Here is a 15,313-nt window from a genome sequence, read left to right on the forward strand (position 1 = left end):
CTACATGTTTAAAAAAAGTTTGAATAAATAGATAGCTACATACGCTCTTTCTAGGTAAAGTCGGGCATGTGTTGTCAATTTTACTAGCCCGGCTTTACCTGTGCAAAATATATTAAAGCTACGCATAACAGGTAATTTATTATACTTAAACTTTTTTTTTTTTTTTTTTTTTTTAGTAATTCAAAGTAGTTATATCGAGCGTAAAATAAATCAAATGATAAAACCGTGCCCTCCTCGCACGCACTGACACTGAAACACTGCAGCAGGGCGGATTGTGTTGTGTTAATAAACCGAAAACCTGCTTTATAACAACGCGGTCATTCGAGTTCAACAGAATAATACCCAATAGTAAACCAATGTCACTTCTGACATTTGTGAAAATGACAATAAGCGATCGACAAAACTGACCTCTTTTTTGAAGTGTACTTGATTACGCACAAATAAAACTACCTTTGAAAGCCTCAACGAATTAGTACTATCATTGCTTTCAAATGAACACAAACTCCCAAAGCGATAATTGAATTAGTCTATTGAAAGGACTGTCAGGTACAATGACGTGCTATACTCCACACATTTCCCAGGGTCTATAGGCTTTGGGGACCCATAATGTATAGTTTGACCTCACAGCTCATAATTATAATGGTGCACTTGTAGCAGAAATCTATTTGCATTCAATTCAAACAAAACCTCTGGTCACCCGGCCCCATAGGAAGGAAGAAATCCATTGTACTAAAACAAGTCATTTATTCCCTTCATCAAGGACTTCGGTGTGATCTTATCCAAATCCATAGATATATTTAAAGATGTAGGATATACATCTTTAAACAAAACACTATACACAAAATATCACGCGTATTTAAAATTAAATTCAACGATTGTTACGCATCAGTTATTTTAATTGTTATTTTCGATATATATATATATATATATATATATATATATATATATATATATATATATATATATGCCGTTGTAATATGGTTGTACAAGGACTTAAGTTTGTCTTGCTATTAAAATAAATAATGCTAAAAGCAATAAAATACATTTTTCCTATAATTGTCTAGAATTAATATTATTGTTTTCATGTACTATTTTTTTTGGTATATTTCAAACGGTGTGCGTTTTCGATATCTAATTGCTGATAGTCGGTGTTTGTTAAACCCATTTAATTTGAACAATAACATACCATGTATCCTATCTTTTGTTTACGGACTAGTTTTTGTTCTGTAAATAGAACAATAATTCCACTGATCCCGTATGTAATTTGGTATTGTCTGAAATTGTCTAGCTAAGTGTGTTGGCTTTATGTTCTAATGTATAGAAAATTGAGATTATTAATTTCACCCAGCCATAATGAAATTAAAATAGTCACCACATCGAATTTTAAATGATTTTCAAGACATTTAGCAAAGGGTGTGTGCGTTATATTCAATAATAAAAACTATAGGCCGCCAGTGCATTTATCATCCCATTACTGTAACAAATCCAGGCTCCAGTACATGAAAGGTAAAATGAATTACCCACGTTAAGCCGTCAATAAAGTCATTTCTGTAAATGGTGTCTCCAAAGGCTTCAGCATTATTCAACCAGCTTTATCAGCAGCTTGGAAATTACGCTGAGGAGCTCGCAGCGTGTAATATGGTCCTGCTTACTTTGATTAAGCGTCTTGCCAGGGAATTGTGACAGTGCTTTTGACCAGGTTTTATTCACTCTCCTGTGATGAACGCCAAGCTGATCAGGCGGAATGAAGAGTAATTAAAACCTATAAATTATCTTTTGCAGCCCTTCTCAAGGCGTCTCTTGCAGGCAAGATAAGGCTGCGAGCCCCTATTTACCGCCTGAAAAGGAGTGGCGCTCACAAAGGCTACGTGGCTAAATAGGACATTGATAGTGTCCTAATTAGAATTTAATTAAGTACCTACACAAGCTTTTAGGATAAAGATTTCAATTTTGCTAACTTAAATAAAATCCCACAAGACTTGCAGGTAAATATATATATTTTTTAATATTTGCTTCTAATTTAGTCTAATTGTAATACCCTAGCCTAAGTATTAATTTGTTGTTTATATATGTTTTCAACATGCGAATGCCAGTTACGCTTCTTTCTTTGTTTATGGGTTTATTGTCGAGGCAAGCTATACACTCCCAATATATACTATCACAATCTACAAATGTTATATATAGTGATTTGCTGTGTTCATTGTATTTATTTCGTAGTCGCTGCATTTGTACAGACGTTAAGAGGGCATTATTTTTGGGAAAAGGATAAGATGTTGGTCTACTCTCCAAAATGTTGGATAAGTTAAATATAATCAATCAATGTTGTAAACAATTAGCCTACATAATAATGAACACATAGCCAACCTATGCATTCTCCTGCACTTCCCTCCCCATAAACTTGCACATGCTTTTTAATGTAAATGGACTGTGGAGGATGATTTGGAGCTCCCAACTTAAACAGAGTTTTTTTTTTTTTTTTTAATAAATTGTAATATTTTTTTTTTATATATAAATTGGATTTTGTCTTTACGTTATGTAGTGGATTTATAGTATTATCCGCAGGTTCGTAATAACTGTGGACATATATGAACCTTCTGGAAGGTTTATTTATGACAGCCTGTTTTAAGATTGAAATGTATTTTCCATTTTACTAATACTAATCAAATTACTTTCATTTTTACCGACAGACGGCTTTAACTAGTGAAGTTAAAAAAGAGCATAATTAAAGTCTTAAACGTTAGAAAATGAAAGTAAGTTGTTTTAGTAATATTTGTTATCCATTGAAAATATATAAACAGTAGCTTTCTCTTTTTGAAATACTAAAATAGTAAACAGACAAGTCCTATAGGTTACATTAAGCAAACACACATTACAAACAACCATATCCTACATTATGACATTATTAATACATTCCTTAAAGAACGGTTTACTATGTGTCCTTTATTGTATTCAAAATTATAGTGTTTTCTATTGTATTTAATAGCCAGCATATTAAGTCTATTGGCTAGATTTGTCCAGCCTACTAAATACTAGGAGTAAATAGTTAACAAAAAGCATTGAAGCGTGACTTATTAGGAGACAGTATCATACAAATACACTCCTCTGGGTAATGGGGTTTTGTTTTTAATTCTCAGTTGCCTATATTAAATATACAATACGCATCTGGACAGATGTGCAGGCAGGGCACCGCGGTGAATCCCTTGTTTGGTTTCTAAAATCCATCTATTAAGTATTTGCAAAGAGCCGTAAAAGTGATTGGGCGACGTCACGGGTGTCAAAACAGGTTCCTTCAGCTGATTGGTCAATTTCACGTGTCTGCAGACTCACGTGCTTCCGGTTGGTGTGGAAAAAAAAGTGTGTGAGAGGCTGAGCGATTTTAGGAGAGTTTGTAAGATCGAGCTGTCATAGATTAGAGAAACCCTGGGACTTCAAACCAGCGCGCAATGTGTTGCCAGTTTTATCAAGCAAGCAGACTATGACAATTGGAAATAACCCCCTACATACTTGTAGGATGTCGAGAAGTTAGAGTAGATTTATTTAATTAAACCGACATATTTATTCTATTTGAATAGTAGTCTGCTGTAAAGTTTCTTAATAATTGGATACAAATAGTATTAACCAACAAGTGGAATTTGGTTTGGAAAGGGAAAGGGGAGGCAAAGTGAATTGGCTTCAGTTATGGAAGAGCAAAAGGGTCAAAGTAGCCGCGATTCGAGCGAAGGGGAGAGCGTTTCTCTGTCTCCGAATCTGCCTTCTCCTCTGATCCTGCCTCATCCGGCGGCGCAGCAAGCTCACAGAACCACCAACTTTTTCATTGATAATATTTTGAGGCCAGACTTTGGGTGCAAGAAGGAGCCAGGGAACAGGGACCGGGCGCAGACCTCAGGCAGAGAAAATGTCAACCCTTTGATAGTAAGGCCATCTAACCCTAGCACACTGTGCCAGGATTCAAACTGTAGTAGTGACAGCGCTTCTTCGTCTTCTTCTTCTTCTTCTTCTTCGTCTTCGTCTTCTTCGCCGTCGTCGAAACAGAGCCAGTTAAAGCAAGACGAAGGTAATGGAACTAATACGACGAAATATGGAGAAAATAACAACTCCACTATGATTGTGAGCTTAAATAAAGGTGCCAATGCGAAGAAGGACGCGCAGCCGCTACTATGGCCTGCCTGGGTATATTGCACAAGGTACTCAGACAGACCATCTTCTGGTAAGACAACAGATTGTTATTCCTCTCCCGTACTGTCTACTGTTACTTTTCCACTGTGCTATTAGCTGTATCCCATTGTACACTTTGCTGAAGCTATTGGAAAGCACAAAAAACGAACAACACCAATGCGTATGGCTCATATTTATAAGATTAGTGCGAGCATGGAGTGGCTTTCAAAACGTGTACAGTACATAGTTTTGAATGTTAGTACGTTTCAAATTTTGTTTACTATACAATAAAAAAGATAGGGAACAAAAAGTGAAGTGTAGATGTAAAAAAGTTTTCTGTGGAATATTGGAAGCATTATGTTGTAATTGAAAAGAAAACTTTATATATATGTAATTTCATATGTTCTGTGAACATACATTTAAAAAACAAGATTTAAAGTGTTGGGGCCTTGCAAGCTCGGAATAAGTCTCAGACCGAAAGGCCGTAGATTGAGAACACATTTCAAAAACAATAAATGCCATTAGAAAACACTCGCTTCTTGCGGAAGAAATCGTTCACATCGTATAAATCCCAACACAGCAGATTTCTTGTACCCTTGGACTATTAAAAACGGGGAAGTATTTTGCTAAGATTTTAAATATACTAACGGCACACGGTATTATATCTAAATATATTAATGGTCTTTGTATTTGTATACGATCCGTGTAATGCGAGTTAAACCAGCATTCCATGCTTGCAACCCAGTTCAAGACTGAAGTGTATTGTATTTTATTACACGAGCCTGTGGAAAAAAAATAGAAGAAAAAACAGTAAGAGTATGTGGTAATTCAAAAGTTAAAACATACATTCTGAGTAGAAGGTGTTAAATACATTATTATATTCAATTGCGAATAGATGATTATTTTATAATAATAAAAAACGTGGATATTCATCGCATCTGTACAATATAGGTACATACTTCAATGCACATATTGCTTTGTTCTTCATTTTAATTTTGCCTAATTGTGACCGTGGTGTATTCCATTGTGTCTGTCGCAAATTATAGGTAACGATATTTTGTTGAAGCAAGTGAGGTACTAACAAAATAAGATACAATGCATCACGTATTAGCAGAGTGCAAGGGTTCGCTATTATCCTTTTTGTGAAAGTGATCAATTTGCCAGAGGTACTGCTACTGGCGCGCAGAATACTTCAAAGCTAAAATAAAAGCTGCATTGATTGACTAAACTGATTGATTGACCGATTGAGCTGTCAGTCTGCAAACGTTTTAGTTTTCACTCAAGTAGTAAAATGATATTCCCGTGGATTGTTTAGACGGCGTCGTGTTATGGAACGTCGTTTTGCAGTTCGATACTTCCTGCTAACAGACTGAACAACAACAAATATTGAAATACATAAAATAATGCATAGCGCCCATATAGTCTTTTTCACCATTAATATATATATATATATATATATATATATATATATATATATATATATATATATATATATATATATATCTTAACATGAATACCCTTCTGCATTCAATTTAATGTGGATGCAGTATAATTTCGAGGGTGCACACATTTAGCTACATCTAAAATAGAAAATGAGGACCAGCCATTGGTTCAATTTATTAAAAAGATCACATTACGTCTTTTTAAATGATCCATGTAACTTGATAATAAAAAAATAAATAAAGGGGTATATATTTGCAATTTATTATGCAATTTCTAACCGACATAACTATGCACACTACATGGGTTTATATTGTTGTGGGTTTTTAGAAGAATAGTTGTATTTGAAAACAATGCTGTCTAGTTGGTGAAATATGTAAACATAGCTGCAAATTATTGTGCAAGTATATAAATAAACCTAAACATATGCTTTGATGTTGCTTGCATTACAGTTTGGGAATTATCGAGTAAAGCGTTACGTCCTCCATACTCTCATGAAGAAAAGGAAACGTAAAAATATTTTATATATTGGATAGGAGGGTCATTCAGATTAACTACATTTTTCAGTACGTTGAAACTCAGAATAACCGCATTACTAATTTTGAGACGAGCTATGTGTACATGACCCGTTTTTTGTTTAATATTGATATCTATCTATCTATCTATCTATCTATCTATCTATCTATCTATCTATCTATCTATCTATCTATCTATATATCTCTGTCTGTCTGTCTGTCTGTCTGTCTTTCAAAAGCCCCATTACCCCGCTTTTTTGTTCCATATTTAAGTTTTTTTTGTTTTTTTTTTGCAGTTTTTCTTGTCACGCTAAATAAAATATATGCATTCAAGTCTGTAACTTAAAAAAACAAAGACAGAAATGTTAAACATTTTTTGAATTTACGGAGGATCTTACATTAGTTGTGTTTCGCTTTTTGCATTTAAGAGCAAGATGTTTGTTCAATATAGATTTTTTCAAATTCATATATATATATATATATATATATATATATATATATATATATATATATATATATATATATATATATATATATATATATATATAATCAGTATTGCAATAGAAATCATAAAACTAGTTGTTTAGACCTTGTGCTAAATATTGTTTTGATAGACCAGTATTCTGTTGGTAGCAAATGTCTCGAGACAAAGACTGTGTGCTGATTATAATAAACATGGCGGTCTGTTTGCTTCCTATTGTAATCACTATATTGCTATGCTTTCTATTATTACATGCAATAGTATTTCTTAAAATATCTTACTATTAACTCACATACCGTTGACGCTTGTTTTGTTTCTGTTTTAATTAATATAACCCCATTGTTAAATGAATACATCAAACGGTTATAATGATGCTGCATTACAGAAAATTCAACGAGTTTTGGTTTTTGTATTTTAGATGCATTTAAAGTAGAGGTTCTAGAAATAATGTGACTTTCAGTTAGCAGGCCCTTGAAGTTCTGCATATATGCGCAATGAGGGGAAAGAAGAGGGACAAATTGAATCCGCAGTATACCAGGTACTAGGGCCAATGCTGTACAACAAGAGGAATACATTACAGACAATAGCAAATAGTTAACTTCAGATGACTTGGGAACATGAATGCTTTTGTTTTTCTTTTTTTTTTTTTAACATGTATGCTGTACGTTGGTTGCATTGCGTTCAACGTGCATTCTGTGCATCGAGCTTTTATTTTGAAATGCATTTGAATTTCTAGTCTCCACAATGCGGAATGTAGTTTATTTCCAATCAATGCACGTTGTTGTTGTTGTTGTTGTTGTTGTTGTTGTTGTTGTTGTTGTTGTTGTTGTTGTTGTTGTTGTTTAAACGTGGATTTAAACTCTCATGGATGTTCTGAAGTGACTTCATATGCCTGCATTTGGCAATGAAAGCATTTCTTTTGGAACTTCGCATATAGACAGAGCGAATGTAGTAGTTTCCTTATTTCTAACTTTTGTCATTGTCGATATTAAACACATATTAACTTTTCACAACAGGCTGATACAATAAAATACTGCTTAAAATGGCTTAATTCACAGATTTTTGTTATATAAAGAGTTGCATTCAAAATGTTGCCCATATATAGTATTGTGATTCTAAATGTATTTATAAATTATAGTGTATATTTCTGTATTATTAAAGGTACATTTTTTTTAAATGTTATACTATATACTAATAATGAAAAACTTCTACCGTAATCTAAAAACAAATCTGTCAACAGTAAGTTACATTTACCGTAAAAATTCGGTATTTTTGTACAGTGTATTTTTTGCAGCTTATATGGGGCCCGTGACCAAATTAATACCTAAGAAACTTCGACTGAACAAAAAGGGCACCAAGCATATAACACAAAGTGTGCACAGATTAAGGTGGTACTGTGTAAACCCACCCCTATATTTACGCCGTTAGATCATTTTGTGCGTCTCAAATAATAAAACAAACGCAGAGAACAAGCATTATTTATCGTTATATATATATATATATATATATATATATATATATATATATATATATATATATATATATATATATACACACTGTTTTATTTATTTATTTATTTATTTATTTATTTATATATTTATTTATTTATTTACTCCAGGTCCACGCACACGAAAGTTGAAAAAAAAGAAAAATGAGAAAGAAGACAAGCGACCTAGAACAGCTTTCACAGCCGAGCAATTGCAGAGACTTAAAGCCGAGTTTCAGGCCAATCGGTACATTACAGAGCAAAGGAGACAGACCCTGGCCCAAGAACTCAACCTCAACGAGTCACAGATCAAAATCTGGTTCCAAAACAAGAGGGCGAAGATCAAGAAAGCCAACGGCCTCAAGAACGGCCTGGCCCTCCAACTGATGGCACAGGGACTGTACAATCATTCCACCACCACGGTTCAGGGCGAAAAAGAAGACAGCGAATGATCTTGCTTTTAAAATATACTCTAAAGACAATGAGCAAAGAGGAATGAAGAGATTCTGAGGAATAATAAAAGCGAATGGACTGAGACAGGTGCTATTTAAATCAAATCTATGTCTATCCCATAGTATATGAACTTAAGTATAAATGACAAACATTATAAAAACAATAATAATAATAATAATCATCTATATAAAAAATATATATATATATATATATATATATATATATATATATATATATATATATATATATGTAGCCAAACAGCATATGACGTTGTATATATTTAATATCAGGTAAGGATGTGTCTAGCAATCCCTACTTGCTGGAGATTTTATCTTTTTGTTTTCTTTATGATGTTGTTGCTCACTGTTTTAGTACGTGTCTGATACAGAGATTGTTTGTGATTTGTCTTCCCCCAACCCCCACATATTCACAATTCTATACAGACCGCGATCCTGGACCGCCGCTAAAGCCAAAGAATTCATTATGTAGTCTGAAATAAAATGTAGAATGTGCTCTCCAATGATTTTTGTTTTCTGGCTGCAAATCATTACTTTCTCGTCGTTTATTATTTTAAGCACTTCGTGAAATAATAAAAAAGTAAGATGAGGTTGACAAAAATATCAAAACCTTTGAACGCATTGTTGTGCACCATGTTCATTCACACGTGAGATTATTCTTTTTTTTTTACAGTGTTTAAAATATTGCGAGACGTGTAGACAAAGACTAACAGAAGCTATTAAATTCGATAATGTTGAACAATAATTGTTTCAAAATAAATATTTTTTACTGTTATGTATAAAGCTTGCTTGTTTACTTTTATTTATGTATTTATTTTTAACACACACCACACACGCGCGCGCACACACACACACGCGCACACACACACAGACACGCACACACACGCGCACACACTCCTTTTTACTTGCACTTTGTTATGTCAATTTGTAGTTTCCAGGTGGTTCTAAATGTAGGCTGCCCATATTTATAGTTGAGGTTGGACTGTAGTACAAGGTCAAGTGACTTAACCAAGGTCAGACTTTAGTCTGTGACCGAGTCTGGATATTAACACAAGGTCCCTACTACCCAACTGTAGTCTTATTTATGTAATTTGTTACATCAATAAACGCCACTTTATTCATGTGATTTTTTGCTTTTGTTTTTGTTTTGCAATAAACGAGATATGTAGCGAGATATTGTATTTCACGCAACAAAAAAGCATATTACCTTTTTTATGGACATTAATAATAACTTTTTGTATGTGGCATGGTGCGTTGATGTGATAAAACTACTTTCTAATCACCCTGTATTTATATGAATTTAAATCTTAGCTGTTAGGGTCAATATTTTTGGCGATACTTTTTTGGTCTCGTATACATAGCTGAGAGTCTGAAAGTGAAAACGTTAATAGGTGATTTGTTGTGTAAGCAGGACACTTGCCTTTTGAGTAAACCACAGACCAAATAAGCTCTCACTATCTGTATTTACATTAGAGAAAAAAAAACTGTGTGTTTTTCGTTTGCAATGCAATTTGTATATCCTTCTGTGACTCCTCACTTCTTGCTAAAAATGTACTTCTGCTATATTTCTTAAGGCATTCATACTGACAATTTAAAGGCCTAAACAGTTTTGCACATTGACTTTAATACAACACAACAACAACAACAATACAAATTAATACAAATAACGATATTATTAGGCCTATTGTATATTATCATTTTGAAGACTGATGACACAAATAATTTAGAAATGTACAAGCCTAAGCAACCGCAGAGTATTGAGACGTGTTCGATCTGTTGAATGTAAGTCGCCTATACTCTGCAGATGTGTTATAATTTTAAAATAGTATATCGGAAAAGTAGCTCAATTTCAGTCACAACTAGACTTATTTTATCGTTATCAACAATGATTTTGCAGGCATCGTCGGCATTTGTTGTTACAGTAAAATCTGTGCGTATGAGCTGTTAAGAATTAGGATTTTTATGATCCTAACCAAAGTAAGCTTATGTTTTCTTTAATTCCTAAATATATTTATTATACACATACATGCACAAAAACACGGGCAATAGACATGACGTGAATTTGTATAGATGATGGTCTATATACAAGGATTAATACCAAAAGTTTATTCGAGGTCTTTTAATAGTGCTATAAAAAGCTTTGCAATGACAGTATGTCTTGTAAAATTCTTGCCAGTCTTCCAGAACTAAACCATCAGAGAAGCTTTTTTTTGTGTTCTTAAGCCAGAGTTCATCGCTTAGCACCATCTCCAGCTCTCTTACAAAGCTTCCTACAGCACGAACCTTGAATAAGCCAATGAAGAATACCCAAATAGCGCAATCTGAAGTCTTTTTTTTCTCCTTTGCTTTTTAACCGTGCTCTATTTGCAAGCCTGGGTTACGTTTTTTATTATTATTATTTTGGTATTTTATTTTATTATTTTAATGGGTTTTTTAAATCTTATATTAATTCTATTAATTATTCTTACATAGGTGTACAATATTGCAACAGGGACGAGCAAGATTTATGGTTAAAAACGTTTATGAGATGCAATTCAATGTGTCTACAGACTTGAATAGGAAGACCATTATATACTGTAGTGTTTAAATGTACATTGATCTTTGGGTTTGTGTGGTAAAACACGTATTCTTAAAAAAAGCTTGCTTTTTTTCAGGGCAATAGCTGTCCCAAGGTTCCTTAATAATCTGTTTTCTTGCCACTTTCATCACCTCATTTCCGGTATTTAAGAAATCGCAGCGTGGCTATTTGAAATTGACATTATTGTTTTGAAAGGACTGCAATTAAATTGCGATTTTTTTAAAGCTTAAAAATATATAGGTTTGAACTTAAAAAAACAAAAGTCTTATCTTGGTTTGTATAGCCCTGCTTTTGTTTTTGTGATGGCACAGTAAAAGCCGAAGTCCTCAAAACTTGAATACGAATCGCCATATCTAACGTTTAATTTGTATCTAAAGCAGTATAGGGAACTGACTCTTTAAAAGTATCACAGTGTGCGTGTGCCCATGTGCTTTTATTAACGATTTCTGTAAACAATCTTTCGGATGGTTTTAAACCTGAGTTAATTGGCTCCTTAAACGTTGCGTTGCCTGATATTTTTGTAGGGCTATGAAAACTGTCATTAAAATAACATCACTATGCTGTAGATATTCCCGTCTGCATAGCATTTGCATTTGCAGTTTTATGATAAATCCAAGATGCCGCAAGGAAAGCATCCATCAAGCTTGCAATGGTAATATCCCGAGAAATCTGCTGTTCCATTAGTCAACCCCATAAGAAAAATCAACAACATTTGAGCATTTACAACAAAATGCTTCTTCTTTTACCAAAAAAAACAAAACACGAACGAGACCAGAAACAGAAGGGATGTAAACCATTTGTAATGTTTTTGTTAAAGATTATATTTCATACACTTCTTATAGCCTAAATATTACAAATACAATGATTTCACTTTCACTCATGTTTTTGCACTCACAACGAAGGACCGTTTCATTCAAGCGACTGTTACACGCTGAATTGCGTTCGACCAGTAAGGAAGTCCAGTGACCACTCGCCATCGATTGTTGGTATACCATAGATTATTGACATCTGACACGCGTTCCCGTTAATAGGCAGCGGTTGATGTACTATTTTCGTGTCAAAGACCTGCAAATTATGGGTTTAGGAACTTGTCTCTTGTGGCAAGAATATACATATTATGATGGCAAATTATATAGTGGGCCCTATTTAAATTTCATCTACTGTATGTTTTTTACATATAGAAAAAAGCGTATATAATAAACGACAGCTTCCATTATTTATTTATTTTTTTGTGTTTTTTATATAAAATAATAGATGAGTTAATCGGACCAATACACATGTATATTTTAAACTGTATAATACAATACGTAATGTATGCTTGTGCATGGTTTTATTCAAATTCAATCGGTCCATCAAATACTACACAGTAGCCTACATGATAATACTTTAAAAAAAAAAAAAATCTGTTTTGATTCTCAGTAATTGGGTCCTCAGGTGTTAGCACAAAACAATCCCCTATGCTTATTTTAAAGGCAGCAGAGGGTTGCAGTTTAATTACCTGTGTTTTAACCAACAAGGAGCTCATGACAGAGCGTTCAGTCTTTCACTTTTCGAGATATTCTCGAGCTCCCGGCGAAAGAGTTGTAGTTAGCTTGAGTATATATTGACAATGCTAACCCTAACCCCTTTCTTCATGTGTTGAAAACAATATCACAATATTAACCGTAAATGAAACTTTCTTGATAGATTTCTTGATTCAATAGCTCACTGTTCATGCGGGATTAAACAAATAAGCAGGAACTAAAAAGTTCGCCATTATATTAATTAAAAAATATACACATGTGAAAAAAAGAAATACTGTATAACAATATACATATCAACAACTAGACCCACTCATTTGCAGTAGATGTTTATTTATACACTGTAAAGAATAATACATTGTGTTTGTATGTACCGATATTACACGTGTATATGAATTCTATAAGTTTTAAATAGAAACTATCCACACAAAAAAGTGAAATACCAGTTAACTGTGATTGGGTTATGCAAGAAAACTAGATTAGTGTGTTATAAATACAAACACAATTTACAATAATCTATTGCTCAAAAAAAGTCTAGGAAAAAATTAGCTTTTAAGGTTAGGGTGTACATATATTTCATCTTCGTATCTTAAGAGCGCATCCTTTTGATTTTTACTTAACGTTTTTTTCTTTTTTTTACTGTTCTTAAAACAACCACCACCACCACCACCACCACCACCACAACAACAACAACAACAACAACAACAACAACAACAATAATAATAATAATAATAATAATAGAACTGAATAGAACTACAATTTTTAATGTATTATGTTATCCTCTAACACAGAAGTCAACCATTATACACACGCACGCACGCACGCACGCACACACACGCACAGACACGCACACACACAAACTGTTTTCTTAATGAACTACGAAGGTGTTACCGATACAAAAAGGAGCATGATAAAAAATAGTGCATTTTGGGAATACGGAATAGATGAGGAAAGTAAGACTCCAGGGATTTAGGAGTGAAAGACTAAACTTTTATTTATTTATTTTATTTTTTAAATAACATTTATTTCAAACATTGAACCATTTTTAATTTAAACAAAGATGTGAGAAGTAAACATTAATACCGAGATCGTATTTAACAACGAGTGGAATGGCACATTTTCTGAACGGAATAAACTCCTTTTATAGTATAAAACTTGCACGAAACAACTTTTTGCATGTAAATAAACGCTCTTAGCAATTCCTTGTTAGTTTTTTATGGTATAACTGTATCCATTTCAGAAAGATACATCGAGTATAAGGACAATTTAAATATTTGAAAACGGATTTTATCAAAGGCACTTTCCATGTTTAATGGTGTTAGTGAGTTTGCTCACCCACAACACAAACTAAAGACAAGTAAAGAAAAGCGAAATTGTAATGCTTTTTTTCTAATAAAGTACTGTTCTCTAACTCAGACTGGTGGGGAAAAAAACGTGTTACATGGAGGTCAGATATTTGTGTTGTTGGTGGATGTGAATATATGCAAATCGACATAGGTGTCTTTCAGACGTGAAAGGTTATTGTGCTCATTGAAAACGAAACAAGCGACACTTAATAATAAAATGATATGTAGAAAATTTTATGCACCGTGCAAAGCATAATTGTAATCCAGTGCAGTCAGATTGAACTCACTTTTGAATTTATATAGTTTGTGGAATAAATAGACTGCAGTTACTTTTTTTAAAAAAAGTCTCTTGTGAAAAAAAAAGATGGAGCTATACCTTTTGGATCAACCTAGACCGATAGGTAAAAGTTGTTGGTTTTTTTTGCATATAGATTTCATCAGTAGCACAACTTGCATCAAACCCTGACTTTTAAATCCATGGCACCTTGAAGGTCTTTCCATTTTAACCCTTCACTGTGCTTTGAATTCTGTTGCATTGACCTATTGCTGTTTTAAGACATTTATATATGAAATGCGCAAAAAGAATAATGTTGGTAAAGTTATGAATTGTTAAATGACAAATTAAAAAAGACTGCAACTTTCCATACCTTCTTGGTTGTTATTACTTAAAAACACTCCATGGCAATGTGACGTATTCCTCATATTTCACTAATCGTGCATTATTGACTGTGCTGGTTGTGAAACATAATTATAAACCTACACCTGGAAGAACAAATATTTGTGGAGACATGTTGCCATTAGCAACTGCAGTTCACCCTCAGCATTTATGTAATTTATGGACTACAGCGGTATCGGCGCTATGCTTTAGTGTGAGAGGTCCCGGGTTCGCGCCCGCCCTCCGTCTATGTGTGGATTGCCTCACCCTGTGTGATGCGCCTGCCTGTGGGAACTAAGATTGCTACAGTATTCTCGGGTGAAAATCTAACCATAATATTAGATTTTCATGCGCCAGGCTGCAGCCGTTCTTCATTCTTTTGAAGAACCTCTTGCTGCAGTTCTGGCTGCATTTTTCTCCCACCTTTTTTATTTTCAGGCACCCTGTTAGTGGCTCCACTAGGAAGAGGGACCTCCTCGTATAATCAGCTCCTGGCTCTTGGTAAACTTGCCATTTACAAGACCAGGAAGCGTAAGATGATCGGGGAGGGTCTCTTTGACTGTGGGGCCATGTTCAGGGCCCTTGTCCGATCAAGGGTTAAGTTAGAGCACGCCCACGCGGAGTCCGCTGGCGACATGACATCTTTTGTCGACCAGTGGGCTCTAGG

General features: G+C 33.9%; 1 protein-coding gene across 2 annotated transcripts; it reads left to right on the forward strand.

The window, feature by feature from the left end:
* The first annotated feature begins 3,394 nt into the window (after positions 1–3,394).
* On the forward strand, positions 3,395–8,697 carry LOC117426102 (homeobox protein engrailed-1-B-like). Of its 2 annotated transcripts, none has more exons than XM_034043397.3 (2): positions 3,395–4,207; positions 8,210–8,697. In XM_034043397.3, exons 1-2 carry the CDS (start codon positions 3,679–3,681, stop codon positions 8,527–8,529), a joined length of 849 nt encoding a protein of 282 aa, XP_033899288.1. In that variant the 5' UTR covers positions 3,395–3,678; the 3' UTR covers positions 8,530–8,697. The 2 variants fall into 2 exon arrangements, with proteins under 2 accessions (XP_033899288.1, XP_033899289.1); XM_034043398.3 differs by having other exon boundaries at positions 3,395–4,054.
* The last annotated feature ends 6,616 nt before the right edge of the window (positions 8,698–15,313 follow it).

Source organism: Acipenser ruthenus, chromosome 11 (assembly GCF_902713425.1).
Source record: "Acipenser ruthenus chromosome 11, fAciRut3.2 maternal haplotype, whole genome shotgun sequence".
In the NCBI taxonomy this organism is placed as follows: domain Eukaryota; kingdom Metazoa; phylum Chordata; class Actinopteri; order Acipenseriformes; family Acipenseridae; genus Acipenser; species Acipenser ruthenus.

Bases quoted from the DNA above. Each gene is read 5' to 3' on its own strand.
- LOC117426102 (XM_034043397.3), top strand. From the start codon at position 3,679: ATGGAAGAGCAAAAGGGTCAAAGTAGCCGCGATTCGAGCGAAGGGGAG. The intron at 4,208-8,209 runs GTAAGACAACAG...TATTTACTCCAG, and splicing joins CTCAGACAGACCATCTTCTG to GTCCACGCACACGAAAGTTG.